The sequence below is a fragment of the Dryas octopetala genome, chromosome 8 (genome assembly GCF_963921425.1).
Source record: "Dryas octopetala chromosome 8, drDryOcto1.1, whole genome shotgun sequence".
Lineage (NCBI taxonomy): Eukaryota > Viridiplantae > Streptophyta > Magnoliopsida > Rosales > Rosaceae > Dryas > Dryas octopetala.
The window spans coordinates 1135367-1157208 of record NC_141373.1 but is presented as its reverse complement, the minus strand read 5'-3'; the positions used below and the strand labels follow the sequence as shown (position 1 = coordinate 1157208).

The 21842-nt window shown below is 36.9% G+C and overlaps 4 protein-coding genes across 4 annotated transcripts; 3 read left to right on the top strand and 1 right to left on the bottom strand.

Annotated features, from left to right (window-relative positions):
- Positions 1-4686: 4686 nt before the first annotated feature.
- EDL3 (EID1-like 3) lies at positions 4687-6145 on the top strand. The gene has a single exon (XM_086254882.1). The coding sequence runs from the start codon at positions 5164-5166 to the stop codon at positions 6034-6036; it is 873 nt and encodes a 290-aa protein (XP_086111008.1). The 5' UTR covers positions 4687-5163; the 3' UTR covers positions 6037-6145.
- Positions 6146-8493: 2348 nt separating this feature from the next.
- Positions 8494-13997, top strand: LOC147275708 (hyperosmolality-gated Ca2+ permeable channel 1.7-like). The gene is made up of 11 exons (XM_086253989.1): positions 8494-8807; positions 9049-9198; positions 9437-9572; positions 10122-10223; positions 10449-10568; positions 10700-10780; positions 11019-11359; positions 11451-11696; positions 12205-12529; positions 13195-13428; positions 13773-13997. The coding sequence occupies exons 1-11, from the start codon at positions 8494-8496 to the stop codon at positions 13995-13997; spliced, it is 2274 nt and encodes a 757-aa protein (XP_086110115.1).
- A 1162-nt stretch (positions 13998-15159) lies between these two features.
- Positions 15160-18974, top strand: DBE1 (debranching enzyme 1). Its single transcript, XM_086253040.1, has 2 exons — positions 15160-15415; positions 15934-18974. Exon 2 carries the CDS (start codon positions 16027-16029, stop codon positions 18739-18741), a length of 2715 nt encoding a protein of 904 aa, XP_086109166.1. The 5' UTR covers positions 15160-15415; positions 15934-16026; the 3' UTR covers positions 18742-18974.
- A 3-nt stretch (positions 18975-18977) lies between these two features.
- On the bottom strand, positions 18978-21821 carry PAC (pale cress protein (PAC)). Its single transcript, XM_086253041.1, has 7 exons — positions 21552-21821; positions 21398-21465; positions 20950-21144; positions 20715-20801; positions 20423-20473; positions 20091-20270; positions 18978-19563 (listed from the first exon to the last, which is right to left on the bottom strand). Exons 1-7 carry the CDS (start codon positions 21670-21672, stop codon positions 19330-19332), a joined length of 936 nt encoding a protein of 311 aa, XP_086109167.1. The 5' UTR covers positions 21673-21821; the 3' UTR covers positions 18978-19329.
- Between the last annotated feature and the right edge of the window lie 21 nt (positions 21822-21842).

The window sequence follows — 21842 nt, the reverse complement described above, 5'->3', positions numbered from 1 at the left end:
AATTGAAGAATTCAGTTATGAATTCACTTACCGAAACTGAATTAAATGATGAAACAATTACACCTCGACTAAAATGCAATTACACCTTAATTAAAAAACAATTACACATTTACTAAAACAATTACACTTCACTAAAACAGTTACACCTTTACTGAATTCCGTTTCACTAAAAAGAACACATCAACCTTATAAAAAAAAAAAAAACAACAATACAACAAGCCATTGAGATGAAAGGAGTAGCCAACAATACAACGTCGTCCGATCACCTCATGCGCAATGAGTACACGACAGTCGCCACTGTCTCGATCTGTTTCTACCTGCAAATTTGATTTATCATATTTCAGAACCATAATTTCATTCAAAATTCATTTAAAACTCATGTTTCACGAACTGAAACTGTTTCAAGAACTGAAACTGTTTCACAAACTGAAACTGTTTAATCAATAAATGAAGTAAATTTGTATATACTTATAAATCAATTAAAAAACCCACATTTCTATCCGATTAACATAATTAAGCTAGAACTGAATTTGGGGTGAAACTGAATTTTCAGGAAATGAAACTAAATTTTCTAGAACTGAAACTGAATTTATACAGTTACACTAATTAAGCTAGAAACTGAAACTGAATTTGTTGAATTCAGTTACACTTTTTAATTGCCGAGGTACCTGTTTAAGACTAGACAGTTCAACAAATCAAACAGGGTTCATAAAATTGATCGTTCAACGGTCGAGTTGGGTGGTGACCACCACACACAGTGACTGCCCAGCCCCAATCAACACACAGAAAATCACAGAACTCACCCAAAAATATTCTCGAACCTCGAATTGAGCTTTTAGGATTCGGGGGAGGCTGAACAGCAAAAAAAAACACCCAACCCGCCGCCACAAGTGGCGGATCTAGCGGTTGCAGCGGCAATCCAACATGAAAATCAAGATTTGAGTTAAAACAACCCAACCAATAGCAAGAGCAGGTCGAGGGGACAAAGATTGATACCTGGATCGACGGAAATGGTTACCGGAACACAGAGATCGCAGACAAGGATGTCGCCGGCTTCTCTTCTTCGAAACGGCGAGCCTAGGGGTCGTCCAAATCTTCTGATGGCACCAGTGGACTCGGGATGACGAGAGGAAGCCATCCATGGCAGTCTGGCACCTCGTCGTCGCCGGAATTGGCGGATCGCCGATGAGGGAGCTCGGGTCTGCCTTGACCCAATCCTGCATTGATGTTAGGTTTCATGGAGAGTGGAGGGCAGGGAAAGGAAGAGGGAGGAGAGGCGAGCGTGATGGGACCGGTATTGCCGACAACCGTCGCTGGACAGCGACGAACGCGCCGGCGACAGCAGCGGGGAGAGAGAGAGAGAACACAGAGGGGAGAGAGAGAGAGCACACAGATGGGAGAGAGAGAAAGAGTACATAGATGTAAATAATAAATAAATAAAATGGGTAAAACTGGAAAATTAAAAGATGGGGAGTCAAACTTGGCTGGGTATTAGTTGACCAGAGGGTTTAGGAAAATATTAAGTGTAAAATTGGGGGTTATGGGAGAGGTAGATTTTTGGTGGGGGTTATGAGAGATTTTTTCTCTAGCTAGGGGGTTTATAATTATTAACATTATTTACTTTGAGTTTATTTATGTTAAATAAAAGTCTAAAAAGATAAATAAATATAAGATTAACGTGAAAAAATTGATAGAATATCTAATTTGACTTGACATTACGAGATTGATTTCATCATTCTCTTCTTTGCTTTTGTACATAACCATGAACCATGTTGCATATGCGAGACTTCTATACTTTTTCAATTGAAAAAACAATTCTTGCTCAAGTTATAACCCTCACCATGTGCGAGACTTCTATGCTTTTTCTTTTCAAAAAACAATTCTTACTCAAGTTATAACCCTCACCATATATATATATATATAATGCACCAAGCATGAGATACATTAATACACCACATTATAATATAACAATAAAAACATAAAATAACATGTAAGTTTCACCAAAATATAAAATTAGAAACTTATCTATAGAAATATAAATTTACAAATACAATAAAGCAGCAAGGAGTGGAAAAGTGCTATACCCATGTATGCTTTGTTAGAACTTAGGAGCGAGACCTTTTCGGGCTCCAAATTGGTAGGAAAATTATGATCCCTAATTCTTAAATCTAGGAAATGAGAATTTTTTTTTTTTTTTTATCTAGGAAATAGATTAATAGCTAACTTAGTAATTATGATTCCTATTTTTTTTTTTTTTGGCCAAATAATTATGATTCCTAGTTGGACCATAGTGCACAGGAAGTTAAGTTTCAAGAACACTTATGTAGTTGGACCATATTTTAGGAAGGCATGGACTATAAGTCTATAACTATTACCAAACTTGAGCTTCTTTTGGAATCAAGGTTTGGTCCAAAAAACTTTCAGTATTGGGCTCAAGCTTTGGGTATAGCATATTAAGTTTGGGCCGCAAACATTAGATTGGGCTTCTTTACTGGCAGTAAGAGGGCCTGGACCATCTTGCCAAATGAATGATTATCATACGACGTCGTTTGGGAAAACTTAGACGGCGGAATAACTCAGTCAAACCTTGAATTCCAAATCCAAGTAGGAACGCGTGCCTACCGAGTCAAACTTGGAAAGCCAAATCCTCTCTCTCTATATATATATATATATATATATTCCCGGAAACCATTTTTGGACCATACTCGATCAGTCACTCACATACAAAAAAAAAAAAAAGCAAAATGGCGGGTTTGCCTATGCCATGCTCCGTCGGACCACATCTTCAAAGTCTTGTTTGCAAGGGCAGTTCGGTCATAACAAGGAGAAATATCTCCTGCAGCGTTGTAACTTCACCTGCAGCAACCATCACAGCCGTGACAGCCCCAACGTACCAACCCAAAAGCCTCTTCCAAATAATGATCAAAAACCCACTACAGAACGACGTCGTTTTCCAAGAATTGGCTGAGAGTAGTCACAGTATGTTTCTCGCTGACCAAATTTTGGTCAAACATCGTAAAAGTAAGAAAGAATGTGATCAAGCATTAGAGGAAGAAGTTGCTTCCATAATTCAGAGGTTAGGGGCGTTTGGGGAAAGGGTTAGAGAATCGGAGAAGAAAAAGTTGATGGATAAAATTAAGGGTTCAGATCAGTTGTCGTATGAGGAAAGCATGTTAGTGGAAGATATGAGTAGAGAGATTGTTAGCAAGTTCTTGGAGAAACCCATTCAATTTTTGACAAGTGGGGATGGAGACTTGGACGATAAGTTAAAGGAGCTCAGGTTTTTGGTGGATATTATTGAAGAATCTTGTTTGGTGGAGAAGAAAGTTAAAAAAAAGTCGTGCCTAGCCGCCTCTTTGTGAAAATTATTGTTTGTTTTTGCATTTTATTGACAATTCAATTCATTCTTTGGGAACCATGTCAATTCATATTTTTTGTATTATTCTGAATAGTGTTGTAATTCAGAAATTCAATGAGAATATAATTAATATAGCTTCTGAATTGTTGCTTCTTTCCAATAGTTGATATTAGTTTTCCAATAGTTGAAGTACAATATTAAATAGGCTTAGTGTTGGGATATTAACACCCAAGATGATAATGCCATGCTATCCCTTTTTCTATTACCTTATCAGCATATATGTAACTATGTGATTGAGGATATTCGTTATACCTTTGCCCAACATGAAATAAAATGATATAAGTCATACCTTTTTGTTTTTTGCTAAGAGATATGGGTTATACCTTCACCTTGTATAACTCTTTGAGAAATGATAGCTACCTAATTATACAACTTCTCCTTCTATTTTCTTTGTCCTTTCTTCTAATTCGCAATGTAATTTTATAATCGGAACCGTTTAATTTATAAATCATCTTGTAAAATATCATCTATGTAAAAAATCAACTAAATAAAAAATTATTTAGTTATCAAATTGTTATTAAATAAATAGATGATTTTGCATAAATGATCTTTACAGGATAATATAGAAAATGAACGATTTTGTTACAAATTAGGAAGAATAAGAAATAATGTAAAAGGAGAAGATGAAAAAGAGAACATAGCTAACATTCCCCTCATAGCTTCCACATATATCAACATATTGTGTATATTTCACTATTTATAAATTAAAGTGCAGCTTCAATCTCAATCCGTCCAAATCAAACTCTTAATTGAAATTGTATGTGCGAGTTAGAAAAAATATGAATAGAGGATCAGTAGACAAATTAAAGGAAAACGATGACATCCGAATTTAACTCATTTTAATGTGGGTTAGAATAAATATGAATTGAGGATGAGCTACAAATTACCGGATCATGATGATCACATTCAAATTAGGCTCAGTGTAAAACCCTCTCAAAATTAGCTCAATTCAGATGAGTTCTCAACAACATGTACTAAGCATACTCTATTAATTAATATTCGACACATTTACTTCTCCAATCAAATTCCAACAGTACCTTTCTATACCAAAAATAGAACATTGAAAGTGAAAGTCAGTGTGAACGCAGCTTTTAAGGAAACTGTTTTTTTTTTTTTGCCAACTAAGGAAAGTATTTTAAAATCTGAGACAAACTGAATTCATCATTAGCCTTTAGGCCCACAACATATCATGCTCCTGATAAATAAACGTTAGTTTTGCATACCGCATACCAACCACTTTCTTCCATCAGTTCTCTTTGAGTCTTTGGTCCATAACGCGACCACTTGCCAACAAAATAATAGAAACAATTAAACAAACACAGAACCACTTAGATATTTTACGTTATCCAAATTGAATTACACGTGGAAGCCTTTCATGGCACCACGTGTGGCGATCCCAGCACTATATCCACATCCAATACTCTAACCTCAGATATTTTTGTGCCACGAAAAAAGATATTTCTGACTCTGAAAGACAATTCACCACGTGTCACCTTATACCCGGTTTAGATCCCACCACTGATGTAATTCCTCGATTCGATATCCCACCATCTAAGCAATAACATAGCAACACGTGTCCACAAGCAAGTAGCCATGAGACACGTTTACTCTGCCTGTCCAGGAGCTAAGGAGGTTAGCTTTCCAATGCTAGCACGACACGTGTCAGATTATACCCCCAACGCCGTTATATATAAGCTCGCCAATGGTTTCCATCTAGACTACGGACAATTTAGTATTGTCGACCAATGAGTGCGAACCAGAGAATCAGACCCAATCCGCCGAATCAGTGGTCCGGCTCAGATAACGTTGGGATTCTCAACGAGCGCGTACTCTTCCTCGTCTTCGAGTACATGAAATGGGACATACACACGCTCTGCTCAGCCGCGTCGGTGAACCACAAGCTCCGAGCCGTCGTGAAGCGGCTGCTATGGCGAGAGCTCTGCGTGAATCGCGCCCCGCGCATGATAGCTACACTGACGGACGATGCGCCGAAGGGTACTCGGATCGGCGGCGGATGGAACACGCTAGCGAAGCTCATGTTCTTCTGCTGCGGTTGCAGGTCGACTCGGAATTTCACAGTGAGTCAACCCACCCCGGGTCACTTCGTGGAAACCTCGCGATTCTCGAAAACTTCGGGCCGGAGCTTTCTAACGAGTCAATGCCGAGACGACGTGTTGTATGTGAGCGATCCGTGCGAGCATTCGATGGGGGAGAACGCAGATGGTTTGGGGATTTTTAGAGGGGTATTTAAGGGATTTCGGAGATCGAGGACGATGGCGTGTTTGATCGGACGGCAGGTGAAGCTTGAAGATGAGGTGACGTGTCCTTACTGTGGTGCCCCCGTGTGGAGCATGACGGCGGCTCGGCTCATGCCCAAGTGCGCGGCTCGGAGGCTTGGCTCGCATGATGGTGGGTTGGAGTATTTTGTGTGTGTGAATGGGCACTTGCATGGCACGTGTTGGCTCGTGCCCTTGTCGTCTGATGATAGCGAGGAGGAGGAGATGGACGGCGGTGATGATTTTGATGGTGAGGGTGGGGTCTGTAGAGGTAACTGCAATCAGACGGTGACGAATGGGAGGATGGGATCAATGGGAGAGCAAGTTTTAGCCTTAGGCTGACGTGTAACTGTTGAATTTACATTTTTGTGGAATTTATTTGTATGTGAGTTTGGAGTGCTGGATTATAGGGAGTGTGATGGGAATGTAGGATTTTATATTGCTTTTTCTACTTCTTCAGTCCTATTGAACACATAATTTCATGTTATTCTTCTTTCATTTTCGACCGTTGAATTTTCTATGGTTAACTTTTTTTTTTGGTCAAGCCTCTTTGGTAAATCTGAGGTCCTGAATTCAATTACTGACAAATATATTACGGAGTAATTTATCTTTTGAGGGTTTTTTTTCATATTTAGTACTTGAATTTTGATCATTGTCTTAATGTGATACTTAAACTTTTATTTGTCCCAATTGAGTACTTAAATTTTTATTTTGTTTCTAATAGGTACTAAAATGAATTTCTGTTAAAATTATCAACAAAAGTTAGGGACAATATAGTCACTTCAAAATATTTATATTTTAATTTTTTTTGTTTGTTGTGTGTTATTTTTTAATAATTTTAAACATATAAAGAAAATAATTAAAATATATTATGACTATATTACCCTTAATTTTTATTGACAATTTTAACAAAAATTCATTTTGGTACCTATTAGACACAAAATAAAAGTTTAGGTACTCAATTTGGACAAATAAAAGTTTAGCTACCATATTAAAATAAGGGTCAAAATTTAAATACTAAATATGAAATAAACCCCAGGAAAACTCCGAAATACAGGCCTAGATCGTTTGTACAGACAAACTTTTGAGGTGCTAAGATCCAAAGTCGAGAGGGAAACAGCCCAGATCGTACGCTAAGGTCCCTAAGCAATCACTTAGTGGAAAAGGAAGTGATCGAGCGATGACAACCTCATTAAAAATTACAATTAACAAAGTTAATAATCATTTGGTCTAATGACCATTTGATCTCAATTTTACTTTCTTAGCCACCGATGTTCTAATTTACCCATAAGTCCATAACCATCTAGACCCTAACCTTATCCCACTTCTTTATTATTCTCAAGGAGGCAATGCTATTCATATTTTTCAATTTCAATTTATCTTTTACATCGATATTCTCTTTTATTATTTTTATTTTACAATGTATTTTTATGATTGGAATCTGTTTATTTTTAAAATCATTTTATGAAGAACATTTCTACAAAAATTTAATCAAATCGGAAATCGTTTGGTTATGTAATTGTAATCATATAAACAGACGCTTTTAATAACAATTTTGTTCACCGTTTATTTATTTGATAACGATTACATGATCAAACAATTTTTGATTTAAATAATTTTTTACAGAAATTATTTTTTAAAAATAATTTAAAAAATAAACGATTCTGATCATTAAAATAACGGAATGAGAATAATAAAAGAGAAATTGGTGGAGAAGGTAGACATGACCCTTCTTAACAAATATGACTTTACCATTTTTTAGACATTGTCTTAATTTTCTTGAGGAATACTTCAATTATGTCTTAATTTTCTCTTAATTCTCTCATATATATATATATATATATATATACAGGCTCCTTCTGTTGAGGTATACCTCAACTTATTTATGTTGAGGTATACTTCAACTTATTTATATTGAGATATGACCTTGTTGGGGCTCACATGAGTCATTTTGTGTCGATCCGAACCGTTCGCAAGGATCATCTTCTTTGATAGATCATCCTTGCAAAAAATTAGCCAAATCGGAAATTATTTGCCTATCTAACTTTGATCAAATAAATGGATGAACCAAATATTTTCGATGAAACCGTTTATTTGTTTTATCAAAGTTAGATAGGTAAATGATTTCCGATTTGGCTAATTTTTTACAATGATGATCTATCAAAGAAGATGATCCTTGCGAACGGTTCAGATCGACACAAAACGACTCATGTGGGCCCCAACAAAGTCATACCTCAATATAAATAAGTTGAGGTATACCTCAACATAAATAAGTTGAGGTATACCTCAAGAGAATGAGCCTATATATATATATATATATATATTTTTTTTTTAAAGTAATACAAGGGCAATTTGGTCAAAGAACAGATTCAAATATCGTGGTAACGTTGCAAGCGTGAGTGCAGCGAGGCCAAACATGTCTCCGAGCTTGTTGCCGCCACCAACCGCTTTCTATTCTGCTTCACATTCCCAAACATTTAACAAAACACGATCCCAATTTCTTTCTCTTTCCAAATTTTCGTTCTCCGCATAATCTCATCGTCAATTTCATTCTCTCTTCCACTGAATTCGATTTCAGCCACGACGCCCAAGGCACATTGGTTTGTCATGCAATTCCTCTGTTTGCTCTGTCTTCTTCCACTGAAATTTTCAATTTTTTTTTTCCCATTACACACATTCATCTTTAGAATCACAAAAATGGTTGCATTTGATTTTGTTCGGCGCGAAATTGATAACCCACATTGCCCATTTGAATGTAACTTATGATCAGGAGGTATATGAGCAGCTTGAATATCAGAAATGGCGAATTTCAATGACATCATGGTATCAGCAGCTATCAATATCTTGACTGCATTGGGCTTTCTTGTGGCATTTGCTCTGCTGCGACTTCAACCCTTTAACGACAGAGTCTACTTCCCCAAATGGTATCTAAAGGGGATCAGAGGAAGCCCAACAAGTTCTGGGGCTTATGTCAATAAATTTGTCAACTTGGATGTCAAACCGTACCTCAAGTTCCTCAATTGGATGCCTGCAGCATTGAAGATGCCCGAACCCGAGCTTATTGATCATGCAGGCCTCGATTCAGCTGCATATATTCGGATTTATGTACTTGGGTAACTAACTTCATTAATAAATTGATCTACTTGTTGTTAATTTGTAGAGAGACAATGCCACGGCGAAATAAAGTTTTGCATGATAAAATATAAAGTCTTCGGCATCTCCGCTCATTGCCAATTTCTATGATCGCATACAGATTGTGTTAAACATATTGATAATTTGTTATTACATGTTTTTGGAAACACTTGGTAAATATATGATTTACTTAATGATGCTCATATATATATGATCATGCAGCTTGAAGATATTCATGCCCATAACTTTGCTGGCGCTTGTTGTTTTGGTGCCTGTCAATATTTCGAGCCAGACGCTGGAAAAGGTCCATGAAGTAGCATTCAGCGATATAGATAAACTCTCAATATCCAATGTTCCTACTGGATCGCCTAAGTGAGTTGTTATTATTATTATTATTATTATTTTTCAATTGATACCTTTTGTTTTTCTTTCCCATGTTTTCTTCTGGGCTATTACTGATATCATGGTTTTTTTTTTTTTGTGCTGAGAAATTGAATTTATATATATATATATATGTATTTTCTCTTCAAGTTTATGTAGTGATTTGTTCTTATGTTCTGTTAACATGATGTGTTCATACTTTCCAGTGAAAATTTTATTTGTCTTCTAGGTTCTGGGCACATCTTGTAATGTCATATGTCTTCACCTTTTGGACGTGCTTTGTTTTATACCATGAATACAAGTCAATGGCTACTAAAAGGCTTGCATTTTTAGCAGCTGAAAAACGTCGTCCAGATCAATTTACGGTGAGGGCATCTACATGGTGGTCTGCTTTTATTATGCCCTGAGTATTTGACTATCTAACACATGTCTGGCAGTATAATCTCTTCCAGTTCTTGTGTGAAAGCTAATGCATATCATTGATGCACTTGAGTGGGTCAGTTTTGTTAGAAAGACCATAAAATCTTAAGTTTTTAGAGAATGATAGCAAACAAGCTACATCAAACTAACACACTTCTTCATGTGCAACCACATCATGCACATGGAGAGAGAGAAACATATAGATGCAGACCCACCCTACACCTTGTAAATCAACAAAGAAGTTGGGATTGGTGATTGGGGGTTCAAACTGAAGACCTCTTGCAACCAAAGGTCTGATACCATGTTAGACAACCATTGGACACCAAATGCATAAGTTGTTAAGGAATGCAGTATAATCTCTTCCAGTTCTTGTGTGAAAGCAATATGTTTCATGAATGCATGTGCATTTGTTACTCCACCAGTAGAAAATGCTTACTCATAGCTATATTAGATTTTAGCTTGCTTTTGATGTACTGATCCTATGTCCCTAACAGGTTCTTGTGAGGAATGTACCCCCAGATCGCGATGAATCCGTCAGTGAGCATATTGAACATTTCTTTTGCGTGAACCATCCTGATCACTATCTTACACATCAAGTATGCGGACATATTAACTTTATTTTTTAATTTTTATTAGTTTTACTGGTGAAGGAATCAGAGGATATAATGGTGAAATTTTTTAAAGAACATATGGTAACATTATAAACTGACATTCAGGAGTCACTTTTGAAAACAAAGATGTCATGTTTGTATTGTAGCTGCAATAAGTTTTCATTGTTACAATAACTTCATTATTGCTTTTATTTTTTAAAATATTTGTAGGTTGTATACAATGCAAATAAGCTTGCAAGTTTGGTCTCAACAAAGAAGAGTACGAACAATTGGCTTGTTTACTACCAAAATAAGTATGAGAGAAATCCAAAGACAAGGCCTATGACAAAGGTTTCTCTCTTTACTTGATATCTGATCTCTGTACAATCACGTTTCTGTTTGCTAATACATATCTTTCTTATTGAGAGTACCACTTGATAATGATTTGTCTCTGTTGAGTTCACCATCTCATATCCCATTAGACAGGTTTCTTGGGTCTGTGGGGAGAGAAAGTGGATGCAATTGGCTACTACACCGAACAGATTGAGAAGTTGAGCGAAGAAGTGAGTATTGATCAATGTTATCATTTTGTTCTTTCTATGCTTGTTTTTCCAAAGATCTTTTGTATGATAATGCTATGTTTTCATATGCTAGCTAATTAAGCTATATCCAATGCCAATACTAGCACCTGTAGCCAGACTTTCCTGTTCTTCCTAAAAATGAATGGGAAATAATCTGTAAGAGTGTTTGAGATGTTTTGTGTGTCCTTTCGAGATGCATAATGATGAAGCTTTCATGCAGGAAAAAAAAGAAAGAGAAAGGGTTGCAAATGATCCTAGTGCCATAATGCCTGCAGCATTTGTTTCATTCAAAACTCGATGGGGGGCAGCTGTATGTGCTCAAACTCAGCAGTCAAGTAATTCTACCATCTGGTTGACGGAGTGGGCTCCTGAGCCACGTGACATCTTTTGGAGCAATCTTGCAATTCCATATGTTGAACTTAATGTGCGAAAACTGCTCATGGGCATTGCTTTTTTTTTCCTTACTTTCTTCTTTATGATTCCAATAGCATTCGTCCAATCTCTAGCTAACATTGAGTCGATTGAGAAGGCCCTTCCTTTCTTGAAGCCAATAATAGAGAAGTGTGTGCCTATTTCATATTATTGATTTCTTCTGTGTTATTATATGGACTAATAATAAAGTTTTTAATTCCTCCCCCACTTTTGTTTCCAGAGATACTGTTAAGTCTGTCATCCAAGGATTTCTTCCAGGCATTGCATTAAAGATATTCCTTGCTATACTTCCAACGATTCTAATGCTTATGTCCAAGGTAGAGGGTTTTACGTCACTCTCATCTCTGGATAGGAGATCTGCTGCGAAGTATCACTTGTTCATACTTATCAATGTGTTTCTTGGAAGTATTATTACAGGAACAGCACTTCAGCAGCTTGAGCAATTTATGAATGAGCCCGCAACAGAGTAATTATGTGTAACTCTTTCCAGCTAACATATTAGGAAGAAAGGCACAGTAGTAGTACTAATATGTTGACATATACATCATATAACTTCCAAATTGTGCAGCTGAGCTCAACTATGTTGAAATTTTCTCGTGCCTGAACTCATGCACATGACCTAAAAATTATTGATTTTCTTTCATCAAGCCATTTATATTATTTCCTTTTTCTCCCTTTGTCTATCCAAATTGCAGAGTTGTTTGTCTCTGTAGAATTTGTCTTTTGGTATGCTATAATCTCTTGTATTAGTAACAAACAATAGTTTTTAATAAGCAGTAATCATACATCTTGTCTGCCCTTTGGATCCCTAGGTTTCTTTCTGGTGTTTCTTTTCTTATGCAACAAGCTCGATAATTTTTCACAACTTAGCAGCAATTTTGAAATTTTCATTTTTGGATCTAGACTTGGAATTTTCAAATTTTTTTTATTGATGATGAAATAATCTGACAGGAACCATACTGCTGCTTCTGCAGATTCACACAAACTATTGGGAGGTCCATCCCAATGAAAGGCACATTCTTCATCACTTATGTCATGGTTGATGGTTGGAGTGGAGTTGCGGCAGAAATCCTCAGATTGGTTCCATTCGCTTTATACCACCTTAAGAACACATTTTTGGTGAAGACAGAACAAGATAGGGAGGAGGCAATGGATCCGGGTTCCTTGAACTTTGCTACAAATGAACCTAGGACACAGTTGTATATTTTGCTGGGGCTTGTGTATTCTGTTGTCACACCTATACTTCTTCCTTTTATTCTTATCTTCTTCGCTTTTTCCTACATGGTTTTCCGTCATCAGGTGCGTTAGCTAATACTATCAGTGTTCTTTAATGTTTTTACATATGTACGTATGTAAAGTAGAACCAGGGATGCGGAAAAATCAAATAAGTTATTAAGCAAACAAATGTTGATTAGGAGTCAATGCATGTTAGCTCTAACTGGAATTTAATTATGGTCATAATTCCTTATGAATACCCTTGCTTTTTTGCCCTTACAAACTGTAGTGTTCTTTTCTATAGAAATGTCTGTGTATGCAGGCATACATGTTTAACGTTCTCTGTCTCCAAATGACTGTACCTGATACAAACTTGATCTTCAATTCCACCCACCCTGAATAATAAACAAGAAAATAAAGAAATTGGTTCCTTGCAAAAGCAACACTATTTGATCAAGTTCATATTTCTTTTAGCATATTGATTAGCTGTTGCTTTCAATACTATGTCATAGTTCTATTATATGAATTTCCATGAAGGCCTTTTTCTGGAGACAAATCCAGTACAGTTCATTCGTTTTACATATTATAATTAAGCTCGGTTTTACAGTTGCAAAAAGGCTTCTCACAACATATATATCCAAACTATCTTGTAGTCCCACCGTCTCAGTCATACTAGAAATTATAGCCTAACATCATCCAGTTATCTCATTGTTTGATGGTACTAATGGTTTTTTTCCCCTCGTTTCCAGATTATTAATGTCTATGACCAGAAATATGAGAGTGGGGCAGCCTTCTGGCCACATGTGCATCTGCGTGTAATTATTGGCCTAATCATAGCCCAAATTCTTCTAATGGGACTATTTAGCACATTAGGCGTTTCACGATCAACAATAATTCTTGTTGGACAACCTATTTTGACAATCTGGTTCCATAGAGTCTGCAAGGGGCGTTTTGAATCAGCATTCGTGAAATTTCCATTACAGGTTAGGTTAAAGTTTCCAGTACAAGGAGCTTTACTTATACATTTACTTATGGTGCAGTACTGTATAGACAACTTCATTCAAGCTACTCAAAGTTTTTGGATATATTCTTAAACAAGCCTTTCCCATACTAGTCAGGGCTGGATGATCCCTTTTTCTTTTGGTGCCATTTGACTTACATAGAATCAGTGGACCATTCTTAAATATGATCTTAACAATCATCGAATTTGAGATCATAAAAAAAGATGACAAAATGAATTGCCTCAGTCTATGACACCTAATGGAGTGCACATTATATGCTTACTTTTCATTAATTATTGTACATATTCTCAATTGTTGTTCAACAGGATGCAATGGTGAAGGATACAGTTGAACGGGCTACTGAGCCAACTCTGAATTTGATGGCCTATCTTAAGGAAGCTTACGTACATCCCGTCTTCAATTCAGGGGAGTTTCATAAACCAGAAGACAGCATTGATGAAGAAGATAGTCCTCTTGTTCCTACAAAGAGGACGTCTCAAGCGGCTAGTAAGCAGGAATCTGAGGCCAGCTCTGAAGCTCATTCTATGTGAGATCTTAGGAAAGCTGTTGTTCTTCTAGTCTTTCCTTTCAAATGTTAGTTCTCTATTTCCAACTTGTTCTTGTAAACGCACTGGGATCATTCATAGTAGGGAAGATACAAATTAGAAAATCATTGCTCAGGAACTTACTGTTAAAAATGAGAAAGTGAATTTACAGACTATACCCTCAAGGAGAAATGGCAGCAACTATGCTATGAAACTCTCCTAACCTCTTAATCAAAGTTATATAGGCTTGCTTTGTTTCCATGCTGAAATTTCTACCAGACAATTTGGCAATTGGGGCATGCCCTTCAATCTAGTATCTCTTTTATGACAGTTTTGTTCCAATCATGAACTTTTGCCTTTTTTACTTTTATTAATTTGTGTATGAATGTTTGGTCCTTCAGGGAGGCTCCAAATCAGCATTGAGAAGAGGTAGCAAGTATTTTGATTCCCTGAAAAATGAACATTGCAGACGCCTACACAAGTCCAAAAGGAAATGTCAGTAAACATCAATATATGCAGTGCCTGATGCAGCCTATTTCTATGTTGTAACATGAGTTTCTTTTTCATTTACAATCAGCTCAGCCTCAGTTGTCCTAGTGATGCAAAACCAGTGTAGAAGTGGTCTGTGGTTGTTAATAAGACAAATTATTGTTTAATCAAAGAAGAAAAAATGGTACAATGTTACAATTAAAAATTCTTTTTTGTTCAGAAGATAACTTATAAAATGCCATAAAGGGGCCACAAAGGAGATTCTTCTTTAATCTTTTTTATTTTATTATATTAAAGAATATCAAATTTCTGACTTATTATAATTCTAATTTATTTATCATATATTCATATGATATCATTGTTTATCACAAAGCTAATCCCATTAGATTAATCTTTAGTAGTTTGTAAACGGCTCGAGTTGGAATCATATTTAATGATTAAGAATTTTTAATTGAGAAAATAAGAGTTTATTTATGTAAAATAATATTTTCTTAATTTAAAATGAAATTAAATGGTTGAGATTGAATTTCGAGGATAAGGAGGAAAACGAGGAGAAAGAAATAAAGAAAATGATCCGAGTCCTTTTTTTTCTCAGACCAAAAAAAAAAGTTGAAATCTTTACCTGTACTTCTTCAAACAAAAAAACTTTAAAATTGTAGCTAAAATCGAACGGCCAAGATCGAGCATTCTATGGAGTTTCTATAAGAACAATTCAAGCTCTTTGCCAAGCCATCAATTCAAGCTCTTCTATCTCGATCAGCTTTGCTGCGTTGTGCGGTCCTCAAAAGTCAAATGCGATAACATTCCATAAGACGACAGCCCAAACCACTCTACTCTTTTGTCGTCCTCTCCACCTATATGGGTCTCACTCTCTCTGTTTTTCCATGATCATTTCTGGTGCATCAGTCTGATTTTGACCGAGCAAACCCAATGATGTAAGTTCAATACCTCTCATTTTGTTGTGTTTGAGTCATTCACATATTTTGGCGTTTTGATATTATTGTTTTAATTGGGTATTATTCAATTTTAGTGTTTGTGAGTTTTGTTTCATTGCTTAGCTGATGGTGTACTTGATATTGGGTAGATTTTGATAATTTACATTTGCATAATGAACACCATCTAGATTTTCTCAATTGAAAACTGGGTTTGTCATCTTTTCTTGATTCACATAGTTGTTGATTATTGATGACCATGTCAATGTTGTCATGGATTCTATTCTTTCATTGGTTGGATAGGCTTATCTTTCAAATGTTGTCTTTGCAATTGTATGTTACAGCATGAAACTGAAGCTTTTTTATCCAATGCCAGTGATTTAAGTTTGGTCATGCTTCTGCATCATGGTTATGTTCATTTTAATTACACCTGAGATAATGATTTGCTAGGATCCAATATTAGGGAGATTTAGCAAATTCGTCTACAATTAATGAAAAATTAATATACTTCTTTGGAACAGAACACTCGTTTGCATTTGAGTAGGGAGATCTTCTGGCTTGCAAGGGTTTGACTCTGCTATCTGGTTTGGGATTCTCCACCTTTGCAACTGTAGATGGCAACTCTTCCACTGTCAACTGTAATACAGGGTTCTTGTTTGAGCTGTGGAACCACTGAATCGTCTAAGCTGACAGCTACTCATTTTAGAGACAGCAATAGATTTGTTCGCGGTTTTGTAAATTTGGGTGCAGAAAGAAAACTAGTTTTTCAAGAAGTTGTGCAAAATATCACAAAATATTCCCCTCGGGATAGTAACTTGAAAGTGTATGCTAAGTCACGAGTTTCTATTGAGCCAATGGAGAAAACATTCTCCATTGGTACTGAAACTGAAGAAACAGACAAGTTATCAACTTATCTATTTAGGACAGAGAATGAAGATCTAGTAAATGTCATTGTCAGAAAGAAAAATGTCAAATACAATGTGTATATTGAAGTTTCATCATTACAACTGTCTAGCAGTGATAACAGACTAGTACTTAGTTGGGGCATGTATCGATCTGATTCATCCAGTTTATTGCCTTTGGACTCTAAAAGTTCAACCCAAGATGACAAAACTACCACCCTCGAAAGCCCATTCATACAGACTTCTTCTGGCAGGTTTACTCTTGAATTGGAGTTTGTGGCTAAACAAATCCCCTTCTATCTCTCATTTATTTTGAAATCTCTGGCAGATGCTAATATGAGTGGCTTGGAAATAAGAAGTCATAGGAAGACAAATTTCTGTGTCCCAGTTGGTTTTGGTCGAGGTTATCCTGCTCCATTGGGTCTCTCCTTTTCTAGTGATGGTACCATGAACTTTGCCATTTTTTCAAGAAATGCAGAAAGTGTGGTTTTATGCTTGTATGATGACACCACAGCTGAGAAACCTGATTTGGAGCTTGATCTAGATCCATATGTCAATCGATCAGGTGACATTTGGCATGCATCATTTGAAAGTCCATGGACTTTTGTGAGCTATGGTTATAGGTTTAGGGGGACCCATCTGCTGAGAAGCAAGAATAAATTTGATGGAGGGAATGTTCTTCTGGATCCATATGCCAGGATCATTGCGAAATTTGTTCCTAATAATCATGAAGCAGGGTTGAAGTATCTTGGAAGACTATGCAAGGAACCTACTTTTGACTGGGGTGGTGATGTTCGTCCTGACTTACCAATGGAAAAACTAGTGGTTTATCGGTTGAATGTGAAACGGTTTACCGAGCACAAGTCTAGTCAGCTACCAACTGATATAGCAGGCACCTTTTCTGGTTTGACAGAGAAGTTGGAACATTTTAAAGATCTGGGTATGAATGCAGTTTTATTCGAGCCCATTTTCCCATTTGATGAGCAAAAAGGTCCATATTTCCCTTGCCATTTCTTTTCCCCAATGAATTGTTTTGGACCTTCTGGAGATCCTGTATCAGCTATCAACTCTATGAAAGAGATGGTGAAAAAATTTCATGCCAAGGGTATAGAGGTCCTGCTGGAAGTTGTTTTCACCCATACTGCTGAGGTTGAAGCACTGCAAGGAATCAATATCTCATCTTATTATCATGTAAATGGGGTTGAGAATTTGAAAGCAAGAAATGCTTTGAATTGTAACTATCCTATTGTGCAACAAATGGTAATGGATAGTCTTCGGTACTGGGTGACTGAGTTTCACATTGATGGTTTTTGTTTCATAAATGCATCATCTCTGTTGCGGGGGTTTGATGGTGAATACTTATCTCGCCCGCCTTTGGTCGAAGCAATTGCTTTTGATCCACTACTGTCGAAGACCAAGATCATTGCAGACTACTGGGACCCTCATGACATGGTACCAAAGAAAACCCGTTCCGCTCATGACATGATACCAAAGGAAACTCGTTTTCCTCATGACATGGTACCAAAGGAAACTCATTTTCCTCATTGGAAGAGATGGGCAGAAGTGAATACAAAATTCTGTAATGATGTAAGAAACTTTTTGAGGGGTGAGGGTCTTCTTAGTGATCTTGCTACGCGGCTTTGTGGGAATGGGGACATCTTTTCAGATGGACGAGGTCCAGCATTCTCTTTCAATTTTATATCCAGGAATTCTGGACTTCCTCTAGTGGACCTTGTTAGTTTCAGTGGTACTGAGTTAGCTTCACAACTGAGTTGGAATTGTGGGGAAGAAGGGCCTACAAATAAAACTGCTGTACTAGAAAGACGACTTAAACAAATCCGTAATTTTCTCTTCATCTTGTATGTTTCACTGGGTGTTCCTGTTCTTAACATGGGAGATGAGTGTGGACAATCTTCAGGTGGTTCGCCTGCATACAGGGATAGAAAAGCTTTTGATTGGAATGCACAGGGAACAGGTTTTGCTACTCAAACCACAAAATTTATCGCATTTTTAAGCTCATTTAGGGTGAGGCGCAGCGACCTTCTTCAGAAGAGGAGCTTCCTGAAAGAAGAAAATATTGACTGGTATGGAAGTGACCAATCTTCTCCTAGATGGGAAGACCCATTATGCAAATTTCTTTCCATGAGATTGAAGGCCGACAATGATGAAGTGAACCAACCAGGAGATGAAAAGGCTGATTTAAGGGGTGACTTGTTTGTTGCCTTAAGTGCAGCTGATCATGCAGAGACCGTTATTCTACCTCCGCCCCCAGAGGGTATGGCATGGTACCGTTTGGTTGACACGGCTCTTCCATTTCCAGGGTTTTTCTCAATTGATGGTGAGCCTGTCGTGGAGCAAATGGTAGGTTCTTTTGCTTATGAAATGAAGTCTCACAGTTGTGCTCTATTTGAAGCAAGAAGCTTGTAGTGGCCCCTAGGCCCCCTACTGGCCTTTGTTTCTGCCTTGTAACTTTATTAGTTGATTCATGTAGATTTTTTTATTTTACTTTTGGGGTTAATTTGTTGTAGAATACTTTTATATAATAAGAGATAGAAGTGCAGCATAGTAGCAGATAGGGTACAGCTGTAAATCACTAAATCCCATGTAAATTCATCAGGCTTCCCTGTAATGCTTTCAATAAAATAATAGCCATTGCCTCATCATATTCTCAAGTGTGTGTATTTAATTAGAGAAAAGCTATAAATTGCTTTCTTTGTTGCCCAATGTTTATATCGGATGATTCGTATCCAAATAGTTCCTATATAATTACTATAAATTCTACATTGAACAGTGGGTACAACATTAAAGTTTTATCCTCCAAACTAGACAACAATTAAACAGTTAACTGCAGAACTAATTTGAGATGAACTAAATTCCACTAATGGAATCCTCTAACTGACTAAAAGAGCCTAATGCTTCCCATTACAGGTTTTAACTGCAACCCCCCACACACAAAAAAACCCTCTTCTAGCAAGAAAAAAGAAAAAGCTACAAGAATGAGAAAACATAATTTTGCTACCATTTCAAATTAATGGCCAGATCTAGAATAGCTTCTACCAGGCGTATGGCTCGCTGCTTCTCCTGTTGCTTTAACCTACTTGCAATGGATTCAGGATCAAGCCCTTGTGCATTTTGTACTTCATTTTGCTCATCCCGAACCTCTTGTAGCAATGCATCAACCTCTCTAACAAAGTCTACCCTCAGTAGAGGGTCATCAGCTTCAAGTGGTAGCCGGAGTGGTCCCTGATGCTGATGGAGTAAAAGGATCAAATAATGAAGTCAGAAATGACAAAATAAAATTAAAATTACATACATTTATTGACAATCATCTATTTCAGAGTTCAATAAATCAGTCCGATAATAGTCAAATTTATTCTGGGATGAAAAAGTCCCATCCAGCAATGTTCACTTGATTCTTAAGTGTAGTTCTTTAATTAGTTTGATAACTTCCTGCACAGTGATATTTATTGAAAATTGATACTAACTCCAAGATCATCTCATTCTGCTCTTTCCCAAGAAAGAATGATAAGATGTATTTGACCCTCCAAGAAAATATAGTAGATAGGACTCCAATCGTCTGATGCCTTGTGAATTTGCTTAAATAACCAACAATACAACCCCCCCGTTTTAAAAAAGAAGAAAAAAAACCCCCACAAGCTAGGAATTCTGTAAAGTCAATAGAGATTAAAACCTAAAAGCCAGACATTCAAAACCTGTAGAAAAGAAGAAATCTGAAACAACTCAATCATAACCAAATCTGCATATTTGCAGCATACCTTGTCAATGTCAAATCCGGCTGGAACTAGAATGCTAAATGGATCTTCTCGTGGAAAAGTATCAACCATGCACCTTTTGCATTCCTTCAGCCACCCTTCATCATCAAACCCATCATGCATATTCAAAAGATCGTCCAGCAGTCTCATGGCAGGAGTAGCCTCCCGTTTCAAAATCTCAGTCTATTATGTTGAGTAAAACTTTTTGTGATTGCCTTTCCAAGAAAGGTGAAGAAGAAATAAAATTCTACAAATAGAGCTTAGGGGGTATATCTACACTAATGCAGCAAGCTGTTCTAAAGTCTGGAACTTAGAATTGGAAGAGAAATTCACACCTCAACCCTTCTGTATAGCAAATCAAGACTTCTAATAACATCCTTTTCATCCTGTAAAAATGTCATAAACAGCCAAAATCAATAGCCTGTGTGTGTATGAGAGAGAGAGAGAGAGAGAGAGAGAGAGTTATAGGATGCTAATGATAACATTCTGATATTATCTTCCACTGCAAAACTTTGAATCTGAGCTCATGATGCTTAAAACATCAGAATCACATATACTACTGAAGATAAAAGTTGCAATGACAGGCATCAATAGGAAAAAGTTAGAGACACTCCACCACCAACTTACATCACGTCGAGCAAGATCAAGGCGATTCCATATGACCATCAAAACGAGTTCAGTCAGTTCCCCTTTCTCAGCAGCTTCCTCAATTTTCTGCACATATCATAAACATCAATGAACAATCTCACAATAAGTACAAAAGTCCAATAAAGCACACATAAGGAATTGAAGGTGGTTCAGTAAAACTGAATGTATTCATAAAGATTAGGCCAACTGTAACACAATGGGTTTCAGATATTACCTCTTCCACTTCTTCAGCTGCTCTAATAAAGCTGGAAATCAATCTGCGAGCTTTCCGGACCTCTTCTTCTGGATAATCCTTCAGTCTCATGCCAATTTCGCGATACTCTTCTACCTTTCTTTCCTCCTCCTCGTCTTCCTCTTGACGTCTTCGATGCAGCTCCTTAGTTTTCTCCTTTTGCCGAGCTTGCCATTCCTAATTCAGAAAAAAGGTTAGTTTACAGTTCAGCTTCCAAAACTAACAGTAATACTGAATTTGGCATGATAAAAAATAAATAGCATTGTTATACCAAAGTGCTTGATATCTAATAATCATATATTTGGTCATCCATCATATTAATTTTCAAGCTAGCACAAAGAATTAAAAATTAATGACTAAGGGGGTTGTGTTCTAAAAAATATGAAATTTGCATACCCATTTGGCCCAATTAAGGATAAGGGGCACTTACATCGTCGTAATACTCTTTGGGAAGACCTTCTAATAGTGGCTCTTCCTTGTTTGTGCTCTTCCTTAAAACTGCCATTAAAAACCCAGAAAGCATGAAAATTTAGAAGAAACAATAAATTAAAACCAAGTGATGTGAGTACTGAAAGGTTATGTACCTGTGCCAGGTGCATGTTTGGGCTTGAAAGGAGAGGACCAAAGCCTTGCATGGGTTGAAGACGATGGCGCAGGTGAAAGTGCAGGCGGTGCGCACGTTAGCGGGAACACCCTTGCTCCCATTTTCTCTTATTTTCTATCACAGCGCGAGACTGATAAAGCCGGGTTTAGCAATTTTTCTTTAGGCCGTGTTTGCTAATTTTTATACGGGCCGTATTTGGCAACTTTGTTTATAGGCCGTGTTGGCAAATTTTCTTTTTTGGGAATTAGATTTTGGCAATTTGACGTTACAA

Excerpts from the sequence above, each read along its gene's own strand:
- EDL3 (XM_086254882.1), top strand. The coding sequence starts at position 5,164 with ATGAGTGCGAACCAGAGAATCAGACCCAATCCGCCGAATCAGTGGTCC.
- LOC147275708 (XM_086253989.1), top strand. The coding sequence starts at position 8,494 with ATGGCGAATTTCAATGACATCATGGTATCAGCAGCTATCAATATCTTG. Across the intron at positions 9,199-9,436 it reads GTTCCTACTGGATCGCCTAA|GTTCTGGGCACATCTTGTAA; the intron begins GTGAGTTGTTAT and ends TTTGTCTTCTAG. Across the intron at positions 12,530-13,194 it reads ACATGGTTTTCCGTCATCAG|ATTATTAATGTCTATGACCA; the intron begins GTGCGTTAGCTA and ends CCTCGTTTCCAG.
- DBE1 (XM_086253040.1), top strand. The coding sequence starts at position 16,027 with ATGGCAACTCTTCCACTGTCAACTGTAATACAGGGTTCTTGTTTGAGC.
- PAC (XM_086253041.1), bottom strand. The coding sequence starts at position 21,672 with ATGGGAGCAAGGGTGTTCCCGCTAACGTGCGCACCGCCTGCACTTTCA. Across the intron at positions 21,466-21,551 it reads CAAACATGCACCTGGCACAG|TTTTAAGGAAGAGCACAAAC; the intron begins GTACATAACCTT and ends TTTTAATGGCAG. Across the intron at positions 21,145-21,397 it reads CCAAAGAGTATTACGACGAT|GAATGGCAAGCTCGGCAAAA; the intron begins GTAAGTGCCCCT and ends TTTCTGAATTAG.